Here is a 27,490-nt window from a genome sequence, read left to right as displayed (position 1 = left end):
AATTCTTTTATTCTCCTGCAGTTTCTCCACCTCCATCTTTTCTCACTGTCTTTGCTTCTTTTTCTACAAACTCATAATACTTGATGTTTTCTGGTGAAATGACAGAGCAAGATTTAAAGAGTAACACTTTCTGTAAATTTGCATCTGTCTTACCTGCTGCTATGAGCTACTTGCCCATATATGATGTATAACCATACTCATTTAGATAAGCGTGACTTACGTTCAGTAATTTTTTCATTTGATTTATTCTACTTTATCATTATTTGTAGGGGTGCACTGATAGAGGTTTTGGGGGCCAATACCAATAGCCAGTTTTTAAGGAGACATATCAGCCAATACCAGCCCAGCAGCTTGGAGAGCTGCATGCAGCTGGTAAGTCTGGTGTGGTGGAAGAGGCGTGGGGGGGCAGGTCAAGGCCCCTGCAGTGAGGGAGGAGTGGGGCTGGGGCTGGGGCTGGGGCAAGCCCTGCCCATCTGGGTCAGGCATGGGATGGAGCCTTGGCTCATTGGCCCATCCAGGGGCTGCAGGGAGGGGGAGGCAGCTCCTGCTGCTGTGCCCTGCTCATCCGGGAGCCGTTGGTTCAGTGCTCACCTGCTGGTCCAGTGGTTCCTGCTGCTGCTCCCTCCACTTGTCCAGGAGGGCATGTGGGGGCAGGGAGGAATGTGCCTCTGGATCTGCGCAGAATGTGTTGGGGCCTGACCTGTCCCACCCCATCCCACACAGATCTGGGGGCACAGTCTCCCCAATCCACCATGCCCTCCTGGACGAGCGGTAGAAGTAGCAGCAGGAGTTGCTGGATGAGCAGGCAAGTAGCAGCAGGAGCTGCCCCTCCCAACTTGCCAATGAGCCATAGCTCTGTCCTGCCCTGCCCTGGCTGGGCAGTGTTTGCCCCTGTCTCATCCCCAGCCACAGCTCCACTCCTCCCTCACTGCAGGGGCCTTGATATGCCCTCCCCATGCCCCTTCCCTCCCCCTCCCCTTCCACCACACCAAATTTACCAGCTGCATGTAGCTCTCCAAGCTGCCAGGCTGTGCTCCTTGCTGTGCTGTGGCTGCACACCTGCACGGGCAATGCTTGGCCACATCAGGCCAATTTCCAATACAATTAATTAATTTGTAGGACTAATAAATTGGTGCACCTCTAATTATTTGATAATGTTGAACTGCTGACTACTGTTTTTACGCCATTTTGTATCTACAGATTTTGTTTTTGTGCTATAATAGGTCAGGCCTGACAAAGAAACGGCAGTGTTTTATTTTATAGTGTTCTTTGTTTTTCATAGTTGTAGCAAGCTACTGTTAAACTAAATCATATCATCTGATGCAGGGGAACAGGCTCTTGAGGCCAATAAGGATCTTTGCAAACATGAGGGATTTGTGTGTGTGTGTTTCGGGATTGCAATCCTACTCAAAAGAAGGTTTTTCCAACAATCTATACCCCATACAGTCTTTTGATGAGCTCTTGTACTGCATGTTTTTTAATGACTAAATTCAGTCTTCTCCCTTAGAAGTGTATTTTCATAACTTTTTGTCTTGCTGACTATTTTCTGTCCATTGCAAATAGCTGACTTCATTTTCAGCTTATCATTATCAAATCAGAATTTGTGTAAAGCTGTATATGTAAATGCTTCGTTTTGTTCAGCAAGGGCGTACACTTAAACTCAATCTATTTAATTTATCAAAGAGAAGGTTGAGAGGTGATATAATGAGTGTCTACCAATTCCTATGGGGGCAGCAAATGTCTGATGACTTTTTAAGATAGCAGGCAAAGGTACTGCAAGATCAAATGGCTGTAAGTTGTAGCTAGACAAATAGACTTCAAATGTTTAACAGTGTTAGTTAAAACTATTAGAAAAACTGGTGGATATGTTGCATTCTCTGTCATTTAAAATCTTTAGATCAAAATTGTGCATCTTTCTAGAAGATGCTGCAGCTCAAGCAGCAGCTATGGCAAGTATTATGCAGGAAAACAGGGTAGATGATCACAATGGTTCTTTCTGACCTGAACATATCTGAAATTATGATTTCTTGCTGCTGATGCAATGTTTGTCTGTAATAATGGTATCTGGTAGAAGGGGAAGATGAAGGAGCGTGCATTGGTAAATCAGCAGAAGCACAGGAACACTTTTGGTGAGTGGTGGAGGAGAGAGGCTGGTGTTTCAGAGCTGAGCTAATTGAAATCACCTTGCATAAAATATATTTATATTTTCTTACTGCTGCTCAGAGATGTCTCTTTTGAAGTGGCTGCATTAGCCTCAGTTAGTTAAAAGGCAGTTTATTAGTGGAAGATATACATCTCATACAGCTGGCATTTTCATTCAAGGAGGTGAATCTGCTGTAAATGAACTATAATTTACAATTCCTCATTATTAAGAAAAAATACAGATGCACATTTTTCCCCAAAGGTGCTGAGCCTACAGTTCTCATGGCGTTCAGTTGTATTAAGGCTCCTCAAAACCCTTGAAAGTTAGTTCATACATACTGCTGTGAAATTAAGTTTGAGCCATTTTTTCTGTGAACCACTAATGTATATCCTGTTAGTAAATTCAAACTGACAACCAAACAACCAACAGGATTATCCTGTAACCTCATGATTTAGGCCCTGAATCTCACTCATCTCTAACTCCTCTTAGTGATATCCGGTAATGTTTATGTGGGAGTTAGTTGTTGAAGTAAATAAAATGATTTGCAATTGTGCTCTTAAAGAATGCTTAGTAGTGGTATTCAAGCTGTGACTCTTGATGAAGGCTCATTGTCAGCAGAGAACCGAATTATAGGTTTGAATGTTTTTAAAGCAACTGCATTATTCCAAGAGAAAGGGAATAAAAACAAGCAGACAGAATTTCTTGACATGAAGATCACATTTTTAATCTGTTAAATGCTACTGTGAGCATATTATAAGAAAGAAATGAAAAGAGGAAAAAACAAAACAAAACCTGAGCTCAGTATCATGCCTACCATTCAGTGGACAATGAAAATAAACAGGACTAAGAAATTGTGGTATTACATGCATGACAGGTGTCCCTCCTGCTTGTCTACACAATTGTCGGGGCAGTGTACACTGCCAGAAAGGGAGCCTGGCTAGCTAGAGCCATTCTGGCTGCCAGCCAAGCTCCAGGCAGCTGGCTCGGCATCACTGCTCAGCATCACTGCTGCCCCAGGAGGCTCCCAAAACCCTAGTAAGGCTGCTGGGGCCAGGACAGATACTAGCCTCAGCCTCCCCTATGCCATACGGGTTACTTTGCTGCACACCAGAGCACATGTGCAGGGGTGTGTCCCAGGGACAAAAAGCAGTGGCATAAATATGTGCTGCTGCTGTTTGCCCCATGGGAAATGCACACTCCTGCATATTCACACTCGTTGGGATGTGCCACAGCAGTGCAACATTCTGCTGATTTTTTAAAAAATGTTTAAAAAATGATTATCACAGACTCCAACATCTGGATCTCTCAGATGATAATTTCTTCAAAGATTAAATGAAAAATGAGTTCACACAATGCAAACTTAATCTTTGCCTAATTTGGCAAAAGCAGCACTGCTTCCAAGATCAGCTTGGATGTGAAAATACTACTGCTGTAAGAAAGGCTTTTGGTTCCCTGGAATTACTGCTGCCTCCTGTACATGCTTTGACAGTCAAGTTATAGTAAAAACTGAACGAAAGCAATTCAACATTCTGACTTTAATAGCACAATATTCTACTATTTGTATTTTAAACATGATTTCTTCTCAGTTTAACGATATCACTACAATTTATGAATTATTGATTTTTTTGGTTGCTTGGTATTATTCTACTATAATGAACCATAGACATTCTTGTCATTTTTAGGCATATGTGAAGTACAAGTGTATTTAACAAAATTGTTTCTGGAGTGACCATTTCTAATTCTGCTGCAATTACCGTTACTATTAGCAACATTTTAAAACTTCCGTTGGAGCAGCAAAACATATCATCTTAAATCTCATAAATAAGAGGTTTAATTCTATATTATTACCATTAGTTTTGTGCATCTGTGTTATAAAGGCATACATTTTATTGGAATTTCACACCAGTCTGTCTGTCTTTGTCAGGTTTCACAGTAATTCTATATTCACCAAAGCCAGGATAGAAGAACAGGAAACCTGACCATATTTACCTGAATCCAAGACGACTCTGAATTTTTAAGAGAACCCAGTACTTGGATTCTATACATGGAATATTTATAACTCTGTTATAATTTTCCATGTGTAGAGTCTATTCACTGGGAGTGTCATCTTAAATTTGTTCATCCCTCTGCCAGTACTACAATGGGGCAAGCAGTGGTAGGCAGGCAGGTGGTAGAGGAATCAAGCGCTCTGAACCCTGCCCCCCCAGGACCTACCCCTCCACAAGGCCTGTCTCCCCACCACTACCCCCACCCTGTTCCAGCACCCCGCTGCCATCTCCTCTGCCTCAGCAGCCTCTTCCCCCACATCTTCCCTTCCACTGCAGCCTCTTCCCACCTACAGCCACTTACCCTCCAGCTCCTTCTGAGACCCCACTCCAGCCTAGGTCGTGAAGCACATGGTTGCTCTATGCTCTGTTCCCTGGGCTTGGAGCCAGGTAAGTGGTGGTGGCAGGGTAGGTGGGAGGACAGAGGCAGTGGGGGGACAGATAGTGTGGAAAGGGAAGATGTTGCAGCTGGGTGGTAGGCATGGATGAAGAGAGCAGGGGGGACATAGTAGGGGAATATTGGGGCAGTTGTGGGGGGCAGAGGTAGCGGAGAGGAGCCATGGTTGTGACTGTGACTCCAACACCCCAGGTTAGGGCTGGAGTCAGAGCTACAGCAGCTGCTTGCCCTCCCTCCTGCCATGTTAAATGAGGGGGGTGGGTTGTCTCCTATTTAAGTAAATATGATATATAAGTAGGGCTCACATTCTGACCTGTGAACTAGATCCAGTTTATGATGCCATGTCATCCAGCCTGTGGGCTCTCCACAGGTCCAGCAGTTTGGCTGTGGGGGAGCAGTGGCACCATTTCTGGACCCGTAGAAAGGCTCGTGCTCTGCTCACTGGATCAGGTGCCCAATCTGGCGTGCAGGGCTAGTGCTGGGCCACCCAGAAAGGGCAGTGTTGGGCCTCAAGGTAGGAGGCTGGGAGGGGGTGATGCCAGACCCCTGAGATCTGATCCTGGCATGCTGGGGTCTGGGAGGAGCAGTGCTAGGACCCAGCACCCATGTCTGGAGGAGGGAGAGGATGATGCTGGGTCACAGGGCCTGATCCTGGCAGGAAGGTGTGCAGAAGGCAGGATGGAATGATATCAGACCCCCTAGGGCTGAACTTCTGCACTTGGAACAGGGAGGAGATAGTACTGGGTTTGGGTCCCAGGGTCCAGTCCTGGCATGTGGGGCTGGATCTTGGCTGCATTGCAACCTGTTTTCTGCCCAATATTACATATACTGGGTGCATCTACAAGAGACATTTACTTCAGAGCTGTCTAATTAGCTCTACAGTAAAGTCTCAATGTCTATACATGCGACTCTATTAGGCCGCAGGAAACTAATGAACTCTGCCGTAGGTTAATACTTGTAAATGCAAGTACTATTCTATGGTGGAGTTCTTTAGTGCACAGCAGTGCATGTGTAGATGCTGACATGGCTGGCTTGGGTACAAGGATGCTTCAGTGCAAGGGCTTGCCTTCTGGTTAGCCCCTCACTGGAGCACCCTTGTGCCCCATCCAGCCCTTCCACAGCATGTTGAGCCAGGTCAGAGCAACCCTGGTCTGGCAGGCTGACCCCCCCCAGGCTCCTTGCCAGCTCTGACGCAGCTCAACATACTGCAGTCCCAGGCACATGTTCAAATGTGGTGACCCAGGAGCAATAAACTCAGGTACTATGTGCACCGGAGTTTATAGCTCTGTGCTAATAGCATGTGTAGATGCACCCCGTGTAGTTACCTAACATACATTAAAGTGATGTAACTAATTTTTCCTTTTTCACTCTGTATTCATTTCCCATTTTTAGGAAAGATGTTTAAAAACATTTTTCCCCCCAATTTCTTCTTCTTTTTTAAATAGAACCTGGATATTTGGCCTTTAACAAAGACTGATACTTTTACTGTTTGAAGTAAGCTTATTTTTCCTTTAGCTATTAAGTTCATTAGGGTCTTTTTTATTTTCTGTAGGTGTGTATGGAAAAATGCTTTGGGTTTACGTAGAGTATTTAAGTGCAGGTTTCAAACCCAGCTTACTAACTTAAGTATTCATGGCTCAGGTTCAGTTTTTCTGGCCTGAACTGAACTGTCCACAGCCTACTGACATATGTCAGGGACCATAGTGTTGCAGTCCGTTTGCAGCCAAGCAATAAAAATCATGTATGCCAGAATAGTTTCCTGCCAAAAGGTCGAAGATGTTTAGTTAATGTTCCTACCACCAGGAATAGAGTAAAGAAGATGGACTTTGAAGTGAGCAGCAGTTTGGATAGTAGGCCCACATACCCAATATGCCAAGTCAAACATGTGCCAAAAAGAAGCAGACCTGAAAAAATTGTGATTCTTAGGCCAGATCCAGTGAAAAATGCTAGGGCTATGTGACAGAAGGCTTTAAATGACTCATATGCAGCTACATCTCGTGATTTTAGGGGTCATGCTACAGGTCACGCTGATAAAGATTCAACATCTTTATCAGCGACTTGGAGGTGGGCGTGGAAAGCACACTGTCCAAATTCACTGATGACACAAAGATGTGGGGAGAAGTGGGCACATTGGGGGAAGGGACAGAATCCAGCTAGATCTAGACAGGTTACAAAGGTGGGCAGATGAGAATAGAAAGGAATTCAACGCAGACAAGTGCAAGGAGCTGCATCTAGAGAGAAGGAACCAGCAACACACCTATAGGCTGGGGAACACCCTTGTCAACAACACGGTGGCTGAAAGGGATCTTGGAGTCATTGTTGACTCCAGGATGGACCTGAGCCGCCAATGTGAGGAAGCGGTCAGTAAGGCTAGCTGCACCTTGTCGTGCATCTACAAATGCATCACAGGCAGGTCCAGGGAGCTGATCCTCCCCTCTATGCGGCACTGGTCAGGCTGCAACTGGAGTACTGCGTCCAGTTCTGGGTGCCGCACTTCAAGAGGGATGTGGCTAACCTTGAGAGGGTGCAGAGGAGAGCTATTTGCATGGTCAGGGGGCAGCAGGCCAGGCCCTACAAAGATAGACTAAAGGGCCTGAATCTATTCAGCCTCGACAAGAGCCTGTTGCCAAAGGCCTGTTGCCTTTGGCTAAGAGGAGATCTGGTGGCCGTCTATAAACTCACCAGAGGGGACCAGCAGAAAATAGGTGAGGCTCTGTTCCCCCAGGCACCACCTTGGATAACAAGGAATAACAGCCACAAAATTGATTGAAAGTAGCTTCAGGCTGGACATCAGGAGGCATTACTTTATGGTTAGGGCTGCCAGGCTCTGGAATAGGCTCCCAAGGGAGGTGGTCTTCAAGAGGAGGTTGGATAGATATCTGGCTGGGGTATTATGATCCCACCACTCGTTCCTGCCCAGGGCAGGGGGTCGGACTTGATCTGTTCAGGTCCCTTCCAGCCCTAGAAACTGTGAAACTATGAAAGGGAACATAAGCAGGACTTGATTTCTAGCTGGCAGAATGGCTTCTTGGATCAGTAGTTACCCAATGTGATGACCATCCAGTGCCAGATTGATATGCATTGATAATAGGACTCTACAAAAATGAGTTAAAGCTACTGTAAGGAATCTAACCCCAGAAGCCAGTACTACCACATCCCAGACTTAAAAAAAAGAAAGAAAAAAAGGCATACTTATGTGATAGGAATACTATTTCTGATGAAGAATAGGCTTTCTTAAAGAGGCATTTTTTATTTTAAAGGGGAAATTTATTTCTGTATGTTTAGAACTTTAGCTGTTAATCTCCAAGAGCAGTGTTTATAGCTTGAGGTTAAAAGGGATTGCTCTTCTTGTAAGTCAGATTGAGCATGTGGTCTGGTATTTGTAGAAGTAAGCTCTTAGTCTTTGAATCAGGGATGATGTTTGGAACTGAGGCATGGACAGTCAGGAAGGTCATCTGTTATGCAAGCAAAGTCCAAGGTCCAGAAAGCCAGGTGTCTGAAGCCAGAGTCAGGGGGAACCAGCAGCCAGTACTGCTACTGGGTCAGGGTGAGCCAGGAGTCCAAACTGGAATCAGGAGTGGGAGCCAAGTCAGGGCGTGTCAGAGCCAGAACTATAGTCAAGGTATGCCAAGGTTCAGAGCCAGAGTTGGGGTATACTAGGAGTTAGATCCAGAATCAGAATCCAGAGCCAAGTCAGGGTAAGCCAAGAGTTAGGGCCAAAGATCTGAGAAGGAAAGGAAGGAAGCAGAAGAAAGCCTGGAGCGCAAGTACCTAAGTCTTTACCCAGAGTACTGCAGCCTGGGTCTAGCTTTTTAGGGCTGGAGTAAGCAAGGCCTGTTGCCTTTGGCTTTAAGGTATTGGCTGCCTTGATTGCCCCTGTAGGACCAGCTGGCCCCATGGGATTAATTGGGGCTCGCTGCAGATAGTGCCTGCTTCACTGCAGCTTCAGTGGGTAAAGTTCCATGGCCCTCTTATTGGGACTACCTGGGGCCAGGGTTCTGATCTGGCCTCATTACAGGAACAATAGTATGTAAATGCTTCATTGGGATTTCTTGGCATGGTTGTAATATAAACAGTAATAATTCTTTTTTTAAAATTCTATTAAAAAATCAGTCAATTGTGAAAAGTCCGTAGAATAGAATATCCTTAAGACAGCCAGGTCAAAAGAGATCAAGACATTTCCTTAAGATGATTTAATAGTAAATTAATGATTCTTGCCATTGTAAAGCAAAAATAAAGAGGTATTTTACAAGAAGCATGGGAAGTATGTAATATAGCTATATATCAGGTGGTAATGAGGTACTGCAAGTATTAGTAGCTAGCTTTAGAAAATTGATTTATTATGAGTAGGAACTAAAGAGGCTAGGCTTATTCACTTTAAAAATGATGCTTGAGGTAGGACATGGTTATAAGAGTTTACAAAATACTAGGCATGTCTATATGAGATGTTTACTGTGGAGCTGCCTAATTAGCTCCCAGTAAAAGTCTTGGTGTACACAAAACTAATATACGCTGGGGCAAACTAGTACTTGTAAGTACAAGTATTAGCCTGCTCTGGAGTTTTTCTGTGTGCAGCAGTGCACATGTAGATGTTGCTCAGCTGGCTAGGGCATGAGGATGCTTCAGTGAAGGGGCCGCCTGGCAGCTAGCCCCACGCTAAAGCAGCTTCATGCCTCAGTCAGCCCCTCCACAGCACATTGAGCCTGGTCGGAGCCCATTGGGGCTGCTTCAACCGGGCCCAGTGTAGTGCATACAAGCTCCAGAGAAATATGCTCCAGAGATTTTTGCTTCCAGGCGCACATTCAAACAGTGTGCCTGAGAGCAAAAAACTCCAGAACAATTTTCCAGAGTTTATTTGTGCACATTGATTACACATGTAGATGTGCCCACTAAGTGGTAAAGTGAAAGTGAACAGGAATTTATTACATACTATCACGCACAATACAAGAATTAGGGGGGTCACAAAAGTAAACTAGTAGATAGTAAGTTTAAAACTAACAGAAGGAAGTTCTTTTTCATGCAGCATGCAATTAAACTGTAGAACTCATTGCCACAAGATGTTGTGGAAGCTGACTGTTTAGCCAGATTCAAAAAGGGATTGGACAAATTCTTGGTGGTAAGGGGCATTGGTAGCTATTGAGTATGGGAGTTAATGGTACAGCCTCTGACTCAGAACTTCCTAGACTTCTGGCTAGGGACAGAAATTACACATAAATCAGTATAAGTGCTTGGAAACGGTTTCAATCTGTAACACAACAGAAGCTCAGTGCACATAAACCACTTTCAAAATGGCCAAAACCAGTTCAAGATAAACCTAGATGGATATAATATCAGACTTAACTGAATTGGGGTAAATTGATTTATTGAACTTCTGTCCCAGATCCTCTCCAGATTCAAGTTAACTTTCAGGCCCTCAGCATCCCATGGTGCTTTGCAACTCCCAAGCAACCCTCCCCCCATCCTCCCCACAGGATGGGTGGGCTAGCCTTGGCCCAAGGTATCTGCTTCAGCTAAGCAGGGAGGCATGCTCTTGTGCCCCTTGGCTTCTAGCCTGAACCACTACAGGCATGTGGCTTCATTTCTGCAATCAAAAATGAATTATTGGTTCATTCTGTGCAGTTTAGACTAACCTGCAAAGGTTGAATCAATACAGTGTTGGCCCATGCTGGAAGCAAGCTACAAGTGGGAAAGGGGAGAGGAACAGTGGAAAAAACTCTGGTCATTCCCTCTTCATGCTCCCTTTTAGCATCCACTCTCTGCCCCCGTGTGACAGAATACTGGGTAAGGTGAACCTATGGTCTAACCCAGTTAATGACAGTTTTTATGTTCTTATTTTTGTTGGGATTTGTTCTTGCTATAAAACAATGGAAAGTCCATAGCATTTTTTATAGTCTAAATAATTTTTTCACCATTGTTAATTAAAGCTAGTCAAAAACGAATACAGATGTCTGGAAACCAGGAGAGAGGAATTGGGATAGGAAATTAGCATATGTATTTTTACATTGTTCTAGAAATAGAAGGAAAAGCTGATTTTTTTTTTCTTCTTCAAAATTACAGGATACCCTTTTTTTCTTTCCAGAGCATAATCCTAATTCAGTCTCATGGGTTCTGAATGACTGTAACAAAAACAGTTAAGAGGGGAGAGGGTTGCTTTTTTGTTTTGTTTTTAAATGCTTCATAATAATTTTTACTCTGATCTGCGAACGGTCAGTTTCTGTTAAAGGGATAGATTATGGTTTTTAAACTACTACTTGCATAGGGGATGGTACAAGATTACAGAACACAGACTGCATCCTGTCTTCTTGGGAGGACACCAGGGAGGTTTATACTTTAGGCTAAAAACAGATGACTGGGGTTAGACACAGAACAGCCCCAAAGATCAATAGTTGAAGGCATGGTGAGTACTGACAGAGCTGAAGCTTTAGTGATGTTTACGTTATGTTTGGACTCAGTAATGAGTAGATGGAGAAAGGCAATAAATAGCAGTGATAAAAAAACTGGACTCATTTCATTCTGGCATTTTTTGGGAGTCAGAATAAAGTTAAGAAACTTCTACTATGCACACCAGCTGGTGGTTATTTTCTGCAGCTCTGCTTCAAATTTAGCCTATGTGCCATATTAATTTCATCTCTTAAAACAGGGGTTTTCAACCTCTTTTAACAAGTGTACCCCTTCTACCTCCAAGTTCAGCTCATATACCCCTTTATATTTTTTTCTTGGTTTCAAGGGGCAGGGGGGGCACAGATTGAGGCCCCCATGGTGAGGGAGGAAGTTGCGCTGGGGCAGGGGCAGGCGCTGCAAAACTGGGACAAAGCCGTGAGAGCAGTTTGTCCTAGAGGTGTAGGGTGGGGGGGCAGTTCCTGCCACTGCATGCATCCCAGTGGAGGTCCAGGAGGCACATGGCCCCCAGATCTGTGTGTGGGACGGAGGCAGTTGCTCTGCAGGCTGGACTCTGCACCTCACTGTCCCCAGAGCCATGTGATGCCATGTGCCTCCTGCAGCCGGGCGGGCAGGACACACACACACACACACAGGTGAAGGCACAGACATGCAGATGCAGACACATACATGTGCACACACACACGCAAACAGACACATACCCCAGCAGGTAAGTGTGTATGGGGGGAAGGGGTGGGGTGGGGCGGGGCAGGGGAGAGGGAAGGGAGTGGGGGGGCCAGATCGAGAATGGCGGGGCAGCAGGGCTGGGCGGGTGGAGGCAGCAGTGCCCTTCTGCAGACCACATACACGCCAACCAGCCTGCAGGGGCAGGGCTCATATGCGGCGGCCGCCAGTGCCCCACACTGCCACCCCCACTCTGCTTTCCCATGGCCAGTTGCACGTGTGGCTCAGCAGGCTGCTGACAGGTGGTGCGCAAGGTGTGAGGCACGTCAGCAGCCCGCAGAGCCACACATGCGACCAGCCACAGGAAAGCAGTACAGTGGTGGCACAGTGGTTGCTGCATGCGCGCCACCCCCCGCCCCGGCCGGCTGGGTGGTGTGTGTGCAGCCTGCAGAGGGGCACCGCTGCCCTTCCCCACACAGCCCTGCTCCTGGGAGCGGGCACAGAGAACGAGCAGAGGTTGGGGGTGGGGAGGTGTTGCAGTGTGCCATGTGGGGCTACCGGCACCCCTCCCCCTCCCCTTCCCCTGGGTAAGAAGCAGGAGATGCCACTGCCACGCCTCAGGGCATATCCATCCCCACCCATCTGCCTACTCTTGCATACCCCTATGGCTTTTCTAAGTACCTCTGGGGGTTGACAGCCCCTGTCTTCAAAGCGTGTTATATGTGGGGAATGAGCTTAATAGTCAAAATGCTTGGCTATGGTCATTGTGAACTTATCAATTTTGCAAATGCCTATGTAATTAATGGTGAAAGTCTGGATCTCTCTAGTGTGAGTTGCTACGTGTTTTAGCAGAGAAAGAATGTGCACCTTGGAAATTATGGGTTTTTTTTTTAATTTAACAGAAATGTACATTGGTGGAAACCTCTTCAATCCTGTTTACTTAGATACAAGTTTAAATTTGAGTCATTTAATAAAATAACAAGCATTTTGCTGATACTGTTCAAATGAAAGTAATGTGTCATTTAGTCATCTTTAACTATATTTATTTGTAAAGAGAGTAGTGATTTATTTTGTCCATCATATGCAGTTGTTTCACTTTTTGCATGCTTATTTTCATGCATTTATTTTTGCATTCCATAATATCTTTTTAGCTTTTGATTGTGCATGCAATACTCAGTGAAGCTAATATATTTTAATTAACTTTTCTTTGTTTTTTGCCTTCTTCAAGAGTATCAGCAATTGTTCTCCTTTTCTGATCTGTGCAGATCAGAAGCTATGCTAATGAATGTATGTGTGATTTGTGAAATGCAATTTAATAATCCAGTAACTCTCCATAAAATACGCACTCCAGAAGGCTTGAAGTTAAAATGCTTACCACATCTGTGAGAAAATCTTAGTCTTTTGCAGCAAAACTTTACATTTCAAAACAGGATGGCAGAATTCTGTCTGAGGAACAAATTTTCATAAATGCCCTGTTCAGAGTCTCTACCAAAGTGGAAGACAGGGTGCAAATGTAGTAATAACCTACCTTTTCTCTTCCACATTGTTGGGTTGGCTGTTTGCTCTAAGACTGCTTTCATTTGAATTGAGCAATATCACAAGAGTCTTGGTTATTCACAAATGGATTTGAAATCAATCAAGAGTGAGAATATTTCTGACGTGTCTCCATTTTCTGCTTCTGGCTGGAATGGTCATGCTGTACAAACAGATTCACTTGTGGTATTTTAGCATTTCTACAGTTTGGTATAGGTATGAATCAGAAATGTTGGGGGCGATTAATAATAACAATAATAATAATAATGTTTCTTATCACTATTATCATTTCATCATTAATATTAAGAGCAATGATGATGATAACAACAACAGCAACAACAGAACAAACTTCCAAAGTTCACCGATATGTCAGTGAGATTTGTAAAACTTTGTTTCAGCTGGATTAGCCAGGAATCCAGCACTATCAGTTTCATGGAGTGGACTTTTTGTGTGTTTATGTCTGTTTACTTAAAAGACTGTTATTTTACTGCCATAGTTAACATTGCACTAGGATTTGCATTTTAACGAGAGTGAAAACTGCCTATAACAAATCAGTCTTGAATTGGAAGATCAATTTTAAATGCTTATTGTAATTTAACTTTTAGAATTTTCTATAGCCAAGTATTTGTTATTTTTGCTGTTCCAATAAAAAGTTATTTATGACTTTAAATTATCCACTTTGTAGCAGGGAAGTTCAGTCTTACCACTGAGACCTTGAGAACCAGGTAGTGAAGAGGCTAGACTGGTGTCCCAAGCTGCTGCTCTTGAGCAATTGTTTTTTTCAGTAGAGAAAGGAGTTTGAGGGAATTTGGTGATATTTGTTAAGTATTACAATGCTGCAGTACAAAATGGGATCAGTGTATTAAAGACCAGCAGTACTGGGTCATACATTAGTAAATATTGTCACATAATGTTTTGCTGGCTTTCAGGATGCCCTTGTGGCTGGGAGATCACAGAAGCTGCTATCTCCCAGGCTAGGTACAGACATTCAAAAAGCCTGAGGCAGAATTGATGTAAGTATGTGGCTTACGTTAAGCACCCTAGGTTTGATCAGGAGTGAAGAGAACACCTGTTCACCCTTTGATCAGGGGGCCATGCAGGCTGTCTGCACTGACCGAAGCCGGCAGTTGGGGGCACTTCTGCATGTCATCCATCAGCCACAGGCATCCATCAGCTGCAAGCAGCCAGTCCAGGGTGGGGGTGTGGGTGCCCACCCCAGGTAGGACAGAGGTGGTGGTGGGGGGCAGGAATGGGCTCCCAAACTGCTGAGGGGACACAGCCCCAGTGGCGCACTTCACATTCCTGGCACAGGTTGGCGGGCATAGTGTCGTCATGTCCCCCCCATCCCAGTTCTGTCTGAGCCCCAGGACTTGTGCACTGGAGCAGCTACGAGCAGGGCTCAGAGGATTCTCCTTCACTCCCAGCCCTGGAGCCAGCACAGAGCTCGTTGGGGGGTTGGCAGAGATAAAGGTGGATCTTCAGCTGTGCCCAGCCAGGTGAGTCCAGGACCCAGAGCCAGACTGCAGTGCCAGGGGCCAGCAAAAGACCCCAGGAAAGGCTCTCGCCCATGCACACTTGCACATGCTCATTACACACTCCCCAAATCAGGGCATTGGCTCAGAACTCTCCACACTGCCACCATGCACCACAGGGAGCTGGGAACCCATGAGATGTGTCATGGTGCCTCCAGGAGCAGGGTGGGAGGGGGCAAGCAGATGCCTGGAGCCCATGGCTGGTCAGGAAAGCACTCACCTGGCCCCAGCTGGGGTTTTGTCCTTTGTTCCACTGAGTCACTCTATTCCCAGGTGCTGGCACTGCTGAGATCAGCAGAAGGGAGCTGGTGCTGCTGCTGCTGAGAACATGCTGGAAACAGACTTGCCTGAACCAAGCCAGCCCAGCCAACAGCAGTTAGCAGTCAAGTGGCAGACAGGGCTGGACAGGGGTTCACTCTGCTCCCCAGGCTGCAGCCCCTGTTCTTGCACTGGAATCACCCACAACTCCCCTCCTTGCTTTCCCCAGGAACTGGAGCCCCACAGCTGCAGGGAAAGCAGCTTCAGCTTGTAACCTGGAGCTGGCTCACGGGAGGTGGGGGAGAAACCTCCAAGCCTTTCCTGGGACTCAGACAGAACTAGGACAGGGAAGGGACACTCTGTGCCTTGCCAACCTGTGCCTAAAATGCAGCATGCACCTCTGGCACCACCTCCCCCCCAGCAACTCACAAGCCCTGCTTCCCCCTCTCCCTCCACACCTCTGTCCTGCCTGGGTCTAACATCTGGCCTGAGGCAGAAGATGGCCCACTAGGTGCTTGGCCAGAGCAGCTGACCGCAGGCTGAGTTCCAGTGCACCTCCCTGCAAGAGAGGGCTAGCAGGGCCACAAAGGAGCCAGGCTACATGTGCTGGCAGAAAGCAACCTAACTTAATTTGATAGGGGATCTGGTACAGAAATTTGATGCACCAGACTAACCTAACTCACGTAAATTTGAATGCACATTGATCCAGGACGTTAGACTGGGTTTCCACTATTTTTACTCTGGTCTGTGTTCCCCAGACTTCTGTATGATTATGGGTTTGGTTTAATTTCTAAGCATGTAGCCTGGTTTATGTATATTGTCTGGACCTAGCCCTAGCCACAGAGGGCACAGGCTACATGTGCTGATTAAAGCTGGATAGAAATCAGGTGTCAAGTTATTACACATTTTCAGGCAATAGCTTTATAGCTGGTAGGACTTTTTTAAGGTGCCATAGTTAATCTGTATGTGTAGCCAATCTAAATTAATTTCACAAATAACGAGGTAATTGAATAACAGATGTAGTATGTAGAGGGGACCTTGGTGTCACATACCAGCAGGTGTGAATTGGAGAGGTATGCTGCACATCAGCAGAGATGTTGGAGAGGGAGCACAGGTCTGCCGGCTGTTGCAGTTGCTCTTGGTTAAATTGCATCTTCTTTCCCAAAAATGCTGGAGAGTCTGTCGTGTTTCAGGAAGTGAGTGACGATACAATTCTTCATAGAGAGTCCCTCAAGCTGGCAGGTTATTTCATTGCTGCTAAATGCAGTTGGTTGCAGTTGACAGTGACTTTCAGTAACTTTTCAGTCTGACAAATGGTTACAGCCAAAATCCTCTTAAGACACATCACAGCCTTTCATATCCTTCAGAAGTCTTGACACAGTCCAGAATATTTTAAGTTCCTTTAATTTTATTGACTGTTTTTTTCCATTAAAGCAATTGCCTGCTTTTTTCTTACTCGAGCATAGTGTTATTCTAAAGGGAAGTATGGATGTACAATGAGGCAAAGAAATAAGTTTTGAGCACCAGATTTAAACAACAGTGTGCTTAGAAAATAAAATAAAACAAAACACTTATTCTTTTAAACTTAATCCTATGTAATTGTTTCAGTAAATCTTGAGTGGGTTGTTGCCCTGGAACTGTTTGCAATAGAATTCAGAGATTATAAATTGTGTTAATGATTATGCTATCTACATTTTATGTTTTACATATGTAAAAATAAACAATTTATACTGATGTGTAAACTATATCAATTTAAAATGAAACATAAACATACAGCTATTGTCAATATTTCAAATCATATACAGAGGTCTAAATTATGTACGATTAATTATTATAAGTATGTGACTTTGTGAATATTGAAGCCTCTAGTGTTAGGTTGAATAAAATTGTGTGGTTGTGTAATCAGAGCAAAGGAGCAGGTGTGTTAAGACTCCTAATTGAAATTCTTCCTGATTCTCACCATATGACCTGTGGCAAATTGTTTAATCTCTTCTGCTTTGTGAACACATCTGTAAGTTAGGTAAAGCCTCACTGAAAAGCTCTAGATTTCCTGGGGATATACACTTATCTCCAAACTAAATGTTATTAATGGGATGGCAGAAATTGTACACAGTTCCCCAACTTTAAACTATTGCTTTTCTGTCTTTCTAGTGAGTGACAGCTGCTTCAGGAACCTTGCTGAGGATCGTAGTGGAATAAACCTTAAAGATCTGGTTCAAGATCCTTCTTTGTGAGTATCTGGTTTTTTTACTGCTAAGCATAGAAAGCCTCCTTCATGATCACTTGTTTCTGGAATTTTAATTAGGTACAGATTTTAGTTATGATGCAGGAAATTTTGTTTAGTGGCAGCTTGTGTGCCATGTGCTGGGTCTGTAATACCAGCAGATGTGACCAGAACCATACATTGTCTTTCACAGTGAAGGTAGGGGAAAAGGAATGGCTTCATTCATGATTTAATTCCCAAGGAGCACAGATAATAGCCAATACTGTGTCAGCATAAGAATGGGATCAGAGGGAAAATAGTCTGAGAATATTACTGATTTAAAAAAGATTGTGCCCATCTTTCTCTTCCCTCTTGGTTTGTAGGCTGATTATATTATCAAACTAGATAGGAATATCCTGATTACAAGTTTATTCTCAGTTTTCTTAGGAGTCCCGCTTCATATATTTTAAAACTCCTCTTTTCTTCAGTATTTCTTCTTTCATGCTAAATAAAATGTTGGTAGCTTCTCTTCTGACTAGGAAAAATGTCAGCTACTGCCCCTCATGTCATGAAACAGACACAATCATTGGAAGTCTGAGCAAGAGACTGAAGAAGCATAAAGATTTATGAGTATACCTTATAATTGTACTTACCTAGTGCGGTCATCTTTCCATTTATTTCTAGTTCATCATGTAAACATAAGTTGTCCTTACAAGTCCAGAACTAGGAAATGGAGCCATGTTTAACATAGGGTCAAACATGACTTTTCCTAGGTTCCTCTTTAACTAATGTTGAAAATGTTTTCCCCACTGATGTAGGCAGTCAATCACATTCAACACCTGCTATAAGAAAATGTAGTCCCCTCTCTTATGGATTGTGCCTTCTTACACTGGATGTTGATCGTAATTGGCCTTGTTTATAACAGCAGGGCATCAGATTTCAATCCTGGTCAAGTATTAGCGAAGAGGAGGGCATATCTGATCTCTAATGTCTGTTCAAGCATGGAAGATTAGTAGTCAGTGCAGGCTAACGGTTCCATTTTTACTACAGTAAAGAAATCACATACAAGTCTTGAATTTGCAGGTTGAAAGAACAGGTTTATAATGTATTTGATGTTTGATAATCAGTTTCACAAAAAAATATAAAGAGAAAAAGTTGACGAGTATGTTCATTACCTGAGGTTTGGAATGGTTAAAATCAGGAGTCATAATCTTCAAAAGTGATTAGATCAACAGTTCCTAAACTCTGACATTGTGCAACACCAATTTAAAATGATACAACATAAAGTAATTATAATAAATCTGTTAACGCGTACCACTGACAGGTTGTCTGCTGCGTACCACTGGTGGTACCCATACCACAGATTGGGAACTATTGGATTAGATATTTTAGTTTAGCCTTTGGTTTGGGTGTCCAGTTTAGGACCACTTCAGGAATCTCTTTATCAGTCTGATTGCCTTGTGCTTTATTGACTCTGGAGAATTTTACCTGCTGTTACAACAGGCAAGTTTGATTTCCAGAACTGTACCTAGCAAAAATCTTTGACTCAAGAGTTAAATATAACTGGAGGCCTGTGGTAGAGATTCCTTACCGGGGTGGTGACCTTTGCTTATTGTGGAGTATCAGAATTGCTTTTTATTACCCCCGAAGTAATGAAATTCCTTCCTTGCCCATAACCTATATAAAAAAAGTTGTAATCCATTAGTTTGTTTAATCTACAGAAAATGCAACTCTATTTCTGTAGCATAAGAAGCAGTAAGTGGCTACTATGATTGATTAAAATGTGAGAGGATCTGAAGGATTGTATTGATGTTAGTCTTAAAATATCCATTACTTCCTCAGGGATAATATTCAGGACATCTCTTGTATGGCAAACTATATTACAAGGGGGAAAATGTGTTTTTCCCTCTTAAGAATATGAGTATGTCATACTGTTTCTTACTTTGGTTTTTCTAATGGATACTCTTAAGAGGTGAAAATGAGTAACTGTGTGAGAGCAGTTCTCATAAAATGTGTAATTGTGTGAGGGTGTGGCCAGTATGAACACTTAAGGAGTGTTTTGGCACATGATGCCAAAAAAATCTGTTCTTTTGTAAGGGGAAATGCAAGCTGGCTATTGAGGCCTAATTTTTGTCTTCCTTCTGCTACCAGAGCAGTGCAAAAGGACATAGAAGAGACAGAAGTCAGTTCTACAATGTTAATAAAGGAGTTGAAACTAACATTTTTGTTAGGAGCATAATATTTAATTAAATTCTGAAGATCAGGTGACTGAAATTATTTTTATATGGTATCATGTTGAATAGCAGCACTGTGACTGCTTTATTTCTTTCCATTAAGTTTCTTTGTCTCTGTCATGTATGACATTAGTATAAAAGATAATTAGGTAAAATTTTCCCAGTGCTTAACTTAGAAATTACTATGACCTGCCAACAGATTCCAGTACATCTCATATATCTGTCACAAGTAAAACAGAAAACTCTTAAGATAATTTAAGTTTATTAATTTATATTACTATTGATCACTTGTATATAGTGTTAATATTTGAATTGACATTATCCTCATATGATGTAGGTTCTGGATAAAAGGTGGTAGAAATGGGGTATAATACTCTTGCCACCTGACTTGAAAAAAGGTTTTCTTTTACATCAAACCAGCATCATGTGATATAAAATGTTTATGTCAAATGCTTTCCATCTCCTGCACGTGGTTCAGTTGCCTTAATTATTTTTTCAGCAATACAGTCATTTGTCATTTTAGCTACTGTCCCAGGTCTAATTTTTAATTTTGTCACCAAATAGAAGGTTATTCTATTCTGTAAAATTGTGATTCTACTCCGAAAAAGGACCCTGTACACTTGGGGGTTCTATCTTTAGCACCTGAGTGATATTGTATCAAATATACTTAAGTACCAGTAAAGGATCATTAGCAACACTATTAATTGAAGCAGTGGTCTGATTAAATAATATTCTTTCCTTGTCCCACAACATTATCAGAGTATAGGTTTACTTGGACAGATTTTTCCATTAGTCACTCTTAAATGTTTGCACTGTCTTGTAATGCACAAGTTCCAGGTAAATTGCCCTGAAAATGTAAAACAATAACATTTTCATTAATAATACACTGCAGTCAATCATATCAAATGGAAAAATCGAGAGTAATAGGGTAGGAAGCTGTATGGTAGAAAAATATATCTTTTGATAGACTCTCTGATCCTTTGATGAACTTGCAATTCCCAAGAAGTCCTCTGAAAGAGACAGTTTTACATACTACTCTACTATGTGAAATCCCTGTCTCTGAAGCAACAGAAAAAGAGAAGATTAAAAATTGCCTCAGAAATCTGCCTATAAAGTTTCCTCAAATCCCAAACAGGTGTCTTTTGAAATACCAAAACAGACCAGTATAAGAAACTTCATGCCCTCAAAAAAGAAAATATCTAGTACTGGTTCTAAGATTACATTACTGTCTCTAAACATTTCAGTAGCAATACATTCTTCGTCTCCATTGGTATGGTTTTTTTGATACTAGCAAATTATCATATTTACCCAAATCCAAGATGACTCTGAAATTCAGGTGACCCCCTGATAATTAGATTGTATTCATGGAAAATTTATAAATGTGTTATAATTTTCCATGGATAGAATCAAATTTTTGCAGGATTATCTTAAATTCTATCCCGCTCCCACCCCCCTCCCACTACAGTGGAGAAAGCTTGGTAAGGGACAGGTGGTGGGGAAGGCAGTAAAAGGGCAGATGGTGAGGGAGGCAGTGGGGGCATGCAAATAGGGCATCTGGTGGGGAGGCAGTGCAGGAGCAGTGGAGGACAGACTGTAGGAATGCAGATGATAGGGCACAGGCAGTATGGAAGCAATGGGGGAGTCTGCCTTTCGTCCCACAGCCTGAGGCCCCTGCCTGTCCCCCTACAGTCTTGGTCCCCCTCCCCTCCTTCTGCTCTCACATCCACTGCTGCTTTCCCTTGCTCTGGCACTGGCAGACTCCATCCCCATGCCAACCTGGGACGCAGGACACAGCTCCAGCCTGGCCCTATAACAGCAGTGCCAGCTCCACATTGATGCTATGGACATTCACTGGTCTTCTCCCACGCATCATAACCCTCTGCCAGCCTGCTCAGGGTGGCTTTCTCTCTCTCTCTTTTTCTCTCTCCCCCTTTTATTCCCACCTGCCACAACTTTTGATGGTTTTTGAAGACGTAAAGGAAGGGGAGAGGAAGGGGTGTTGACATCACCTCCCCAATCACTGCCAGCTGCTGGTTCACACCCAGATTTTTGCGCCGGTGAAAAAAAACAACAGAAGAAATGAAAAGCTGAAAAGCAAATTTATTGGACCGATCGGGTCCCTTTCTTGGTTGTCGGGATCAAGACAATTTCTTTTACTTAGTCTGTCTTCTCTCAGATGTTTGAGCCTCAGCGTTAGAGACAGACCAAGTTTCCCTTTTCTTCCTTCTCCTCTTCTTTATCCTCCCTCTCTCTCAGATTGCCACCATGTTTGGCTTAATTGCCTGCTAGAGGTGGTTAATCAATGTTAAGACAAGCCACGGGAGAGAGTATCCACCTGTCTCTCCCTCCTCCTGTCTGAATGCTGCCGTGTTTGGGTCAATTGGCTGCTGGCAGTGGTGAAATTAATGCCAAACAAAAAAGGAACCGAGCTGGGGAAGAAAACGCCCGCTCCTCTCGCTCTTCCACTCTGATTGCCACCGCATCCGACTTGATTGGCTGTTGGCAGCAGTTAATCAATGTTCAAATAAAAAGAACGATAAGCCGAGGGAAAGAGTGCCCATTTTCTCTCTTCCTCTCTCTCCCTCCCTTGGATGAGGACTCCTCCGAGCCCCAAGACCCTATCGGCCTCTTGCCCCATTCCCAGGGCTTCATTCTCAAGCAGGATATGGCCATCTTCTTATCTGCCTACTGCCTTCCATTCTCTCTTTCCCTCCGGTTCTCTGCTCATCCCCTGGATATTGCCCCGGCTGCTGCAACCCACCAATCTGCTTCACCTGGTGAGGTGTTAAAGTGATGCATGCCAGCAGCTCCTGCTGTAGCATGGAGACTTTATTTTGGCTGACCCTGAGCTCGTAGTCAGGAGGAAACACCAGGTGAGTATCCTCTGGTCTTTCACACTGCCTAGGTTGAACCGTTTTGCAAGTGTACAGACATTCCCTCTGGACAGAGGAAATTCAGGCACAAGCCTGCAGTGGCTCAGGCTAGAAGCCGGAGAGTGCTAGAGCAGCCCTCTCTTCCGTTCCACAGTGCTGAGCTGAGGTGGGGCATGGCCAGGCTCCAGCAGGATGCTCTGTTTAGGGAGGAGTGTAAACCCCCGTCCTGCATGCACAATCCCAGGCTTTTCCTGGGTCGCTGCTCAAGGGGTGGTAGTGTTGCCAGCCCCCAGCAACACTCTGAGGCAAAAAGTGGGTGTGCAGTGCATTCATTTGTTGATGATACTGAGCTTTTCAGTCTCCCTCTCCCTGCTTCTTCATACTGTCTGCAAACCTGACAGGCAAAGGAGCCATCAGGGAGCTGATAACACAGTGTCTATCAGCCCATCAACAAAACAAAAGCCCCTCTCATTAGTTCAATCTTTTCTTAAAAAGCTTTTTCCAAGCAATGAATGGAGGAACATTACAAGCTGACCTGTTAATGAGCTCCAAAGAGTCTTAAGTGGACACTCCTGTCTGCCTGTCCCAGTGAAATTGGGACAGGCAGACAGGCACACACACACACAGACACCTCTCAGCATTAGCTAGCATACCACGTGCCTAGGGTCCATGCTGTGGGAGATGGGAGGGAGCAAGAGGGGGATCCCTGCTTGAGCAGCGAGGGGGAGGGCTGGGGGAAGCCAGGCAGACCCTGCTGTGCCTGCAGTCTCTGCTGGAGCCCCAACTAGGGAGCAGCAGGGCAGAGTTGGCCCTGTCCTCTGAAGCAGAGAGCACAGCCTAGCCCAGCACAGCCCAACCCAGGGCTGTGAAGCATCTGGGATGCTGAACTTCTGTTTTGTTACAGGTTTAAACCAGTTTCTGATCACTTAAACCAGGTTATGTGTACCATCTGTCCCTAGCCTACATGCTCTTACTTAATCATTTATAGTTCTTTCATAGCACTGACAAAGTAGGTTGTTGCCTATTAAAGCTCATGCCACTCTGAACTAGTTAATCACAGTAGTTGCTGACCAATGTGGAAAAAAAAGCAAGCAGCATTTTACTGGAAGAGACATTGCATTAGTTTCACCTGGCTCCCCAGCATCTATATAGATTGGGAGCTTCAGTGGGGTTTTTTGGCACTTTTATCTAATAGTTGATTCAATCACATAAGTAATCAGAAACCAGTTCAAATCTGTAGCCCAACAGAAGCTGAGTGCACATAAACCTCTTGAAAATGGACAAAACCAGTTTAAGATAAACCTGGATGGATGTAGTATCAGACTAAACTGATTTAGATTAAATCAGTTTATTGAACTTCTGTCCCAGATCCCCTCCAGATTTAAGTTAGCTCTCAGTTCCTCAGCATCCCAGGAGACTTAGCACCTTCTGCACAGAGTCAGTGTATCCTCCAGTTGTTTCATATATTTTGTAAATTCATAGAAGCTAGGGTCGGAAGGGACCTCAACAGATCATCGAGTCCAACCCCCTGCCTAGGCAGGAAAGAGTACTGGGGTCAGAAGACCCCAGCCAAGTGAATGTCCAGCCTTCTCTTTAAAGACCCCCAAGGTAGGGGAGAGTACCACCTCCCTTGGAAGCCCATTCCAAATTTTGGTCACCCTTACCGTGAAGAAAAAGGTTAGCCCCAAAATAAGCTGGATAACCAGAGCTCCACAGTGTGGCCCAGCCAAAGAACAAAAGAGCCCCGGAGCCTAGAGCAGGGCCTAGGAAAGGGGAGACTTAAGCATAAGGCTAGGTAAACCTAGCCAGCAGCAGCTAGGTTCCTCCCTCTCCGCCCCCACAAGAGCTGGAAGAACTCTCAGTGCCCAAAGTGGGTCACAGGGCCAGGAGGAGACGTCTCTGAGTGATGCAGACAGCGCTGGCGGGGCCTCTGATAGAGCAAAGGGCTCTGAGGCCCAGTCCACGGCTCCTCAAAGAAAACTGTAAGTTGCTGGCAGAGTCAGGTCCCACAGGGGAGGCATTCCTGAAATAAGGCAATGCCCCCGCCCCCACAGAGGGAAGCCCCAGGTGGAAGTTTTCCTCCCAGCTAGACCCATAAAAGGGGATGCGCCCCTTGCTAGCTGTGATCCAGAGGTAAACGCACCTTATATTGTGTAAAACTGTGCCTCATATTTGGTATAATTTTTATCGTAATTATGAATATGTTGTACAAATGTTATGAAATAGGGTTAGTTTGGTATAATGGTTTTTTTGGCTTATTCTATTGTAAATATTTATTGGTATACCTTTGGTGTTGTTAAAAGATATTGCTAAGAATATTTTTGGAAAGTTTTCTTTTGTTACCTATTAGAATATTTACCTATATATATATATTGAATAAGATATAATATGTATATTATAATTCAATAAACTGTAAATAGTTAAGAGTATTGGCGTGGCATTGACTCTATAGAGCTGGGGTCGTCAACCCCAGCACACATGCCAAGTATGGAACGCGAGGCCATTTTCCTCGGCATACATTGGGGCCAGGGCCAGGGCAGGGAGGCAGCAGCTGTTTGCAGTCTCCTGGCTGCAGCCAGCCCCAGTTCTGGGTAGCTGCTGCTAGCTGGGAGCCCGGGCTGCTCCCAGAAGGCAGCTGGGATACTGTAAGCCTGGGCTGTGTGGGTCAGGTGCAGCAGGGCCCTATCCAGCCATGTTAAGGGGGTTGGCAGGCAGCCTGGCCCCACAGAGGGAAGGAAGAGTGACCCAGCCCCAGTCAGGCCCCACTGGGGAAGGGAGCATGGGCCAGCCCCAGCCCATCCACGAAGAGAAAAAGGGGCATGGCCTGAGCCCTATTCAGCTGCGCTTGGGGAAGTGTTTTGGCTGTGTGCAGGGAGGGGATGTGGCCTAGCTCTGACCTGACACATGAGGCTTGGGAATTTGACAGCAGGGGAGGGTGGCAGTATTAATGGCCCCCACTGTCAAATTTTCCAACCCATGGGGAGCCCTTCAGACCAGATGCCGTAGCTTCATGGGCCACAGTCGCGCTGTGGGCCAGAGGTTGAGGATCCCTATCTTAGATGAATCTGAATCAAGAGAGCAGAAAGAGCCAGCAGAGACCAAAGACAAAAAGTTCAGCAATTAATATTGTACTTCAGTAGTTTTGTGAACGGAGTGTTACTGCATATGAATATTTTTGGCTTGTTGTTTTACCAAAATAGTGACGCTTAAAGAAAGTGTAGGCCAGTTCATATTTTAAATACTAATAGTTTATATAGAACTTTAAAGTCAATGGCATCAGAGCACTTAAGGAACCAAGCAAGAATTTAACCTCACAACCCATACATGGGAAAGGTAAGTTATGTTGACTTTTATGCTCAGGTGATTAGATAGAATATGCAGCCTGGCAGTGTCATTTGTTGATAAAAGATATATGAAGCAAGTCAAATGTATTCTTAGAACATACATTTTTTTATTAATAAAAAATGTAAAAATCCACGGAAGAAACTATAGCAGCAGCCAGTTTATTTTCTCAAGAATCCACATGTGCTAGGCTAGCAAGCTCTGTGCCCAAGAAGCTGTCTATTTCTTTGTTTCCTTTTAAGGACCATGCTCACACTTCCTCCTGTCTTGCTGTCTCCAAACACATAGCCTGCTGTCTCCAGGCCTGTTAATCCATCTGATTTAGTTCTGCCTAGTCTTCTGGCCCAACAGAGTCAGAGTATGGCAGGGTACCTGGAGTGGCTGCTGCACACAGAGGCAGTGGCAACTTCTGGTTGCCTATGCCACCATAATTGCAGTTGCACAGCTGAAGCAACAGCTGGTTGTTTTGTCTCCCACCCCTGTCAACCCCTGGGGTGATTGCCCCTGTTGCCCTGCCCTAGTTATGTTACTGCTCTGGCCTGTTGCTTTGTGCTGTACTCCCTGCTCGTGTCCAGCTTATTCTAAGGAGGTTGGATTGGTTTGGGGTTGCGGGGGGGTGTTCCTTTTAAGTCTGGAATAAATAGCTTTACATACCCCCTGAACTTCATGAAGTCTATATTCATCTTAGGTCCAAGACTCCACCAATGGCCACCATTTGCACTTAGGAACATAACACTGTTATTAACCTTATTCTGCGTGTGTGGAAACGACTATTAAAGGTGAGCTGCAGACACTGTAAATTTACCAAAGCCAGCTTTAAACTACTAAATCAGGTATGGATAGCAACATAATTCCAGTAGATCAGCACTCAATGCAGACTAACCATCTGGGCATTTGTATTTCTCTTCCAAAAGGTCCTCTAGCCCTCTCTTGAGTTCAGTGCTGCTTTGGCTATATTATTATCAGTGCCTGGGCCAACTAGTTAAACGCTAGTTTAGCTGTGTCTACATGAGTTGCAGTCTAAGCAGTGCTTGGCATGTAGATGACTTGCCTGAATCAGAGGTAATGTCAAAAGTAGAACTTGGACCTTCTGACTTCCTATCTGATTCCAAAAGGCCATAATTATATGGAATAAAATCACTTCTATTCTGGAGTAGAAGATCTACAAGAAGAGTAATGTTGATACGTTACAGTGCTTTAATTATACCACCGTAATTGCCATTCAGTTTTCATATGTAGACAAACCCTTGATTTCTAATTTTGGAAGTTTGTATTGGAAGACTTCTTTCAAAATTAGTCTCAAACTTCTTAAACTGTTGAAAATCATTATGTATTCTCTCCCTTTGTGTGTTACAAAGGACAAAGTACAAAGTGTGAAATATGTAGAATACTAGAAAGCCAGAAATAAGGCTGAAGGATTTTCACAAGTAAAATATTTTGAAGAATTCATATTCCCCACTTCCTACACAGCTCCAATCATTTTTAGCTTTCAGCTTCAATATCCATCTGACTTTATAGCACTTTTAGTTGTAATAAGACTACAAAATTGCAAATGAGGTTTGCTTTGAAGTTCATTTTTACTGATGCCTTGCCAGATAAATGGAAATTGCTTCAACCTTTTCACCTCACAAGTTTTTCATGAGTTCCATCATTTTCACTAAAAATCTTCTTTCAAACAGCTCAATTTGTCTTGGAGCATCTAAGTGAATGATATTCTATAAGGGAAACCCCAAGCTTTCAAGAGGCTAAAAAAGTCAAATATTATGTTTTGCCTTTGTATGTCTGAACTTCAAGTGCAGGACCTCTTGGTATCTATTTGGAGAGATAGTGACCCAATTTATCACAACTGCTATGAGAACACTGCTCTT

General features: G+C 44.0%; 1 protein-coding gene across 10 annotated transcripts in view; it reads left to right on the top strand.

Annotated features, from left to right (window-relative positions):
* GPHN (gephyrin) overlaps positions 1–27,490 on the top strand; it is a 693,379-nt gene that overhangs the window by 222,562 nt on the left and 443,327 nt on the right. For all 10 annotated transcript variants that reach the window (XM_019519214.1, XM_019519213.1, XM_019519212.1 and 7 more), the window contains exon 2: positions 17,122–17,200. In XM_019519214.1, the coding sequence (XP_019374759.1) occupies positions 17,122–17,200 (79 nt within the window). The remainder of the gene's footprint in view (positions 1–17,121; positions 17,201–27,490) is intronic.

The sequence above is a fragment of the Gavialis gangeticus genome, unplaced genomic scaffold (assembly GCF_001723915.1).
Source record: "Gavialis gangeticus isolate Ggan-Ray unplaced genomic scaffold, GavGan_comp1, whole genome shotgun sequence".
NCBI classification, from domain to species: Eukaryota; Metazoa; Chordata; order Crocodylia; family Gavialidae; genus Gavialis; species Gavialis gangeticus.
The sequence above is the reverse complement of the archived record's forward strand: the minus strand, read 5'-3'. Positions and strand labels throughout refer to the sequence as shown.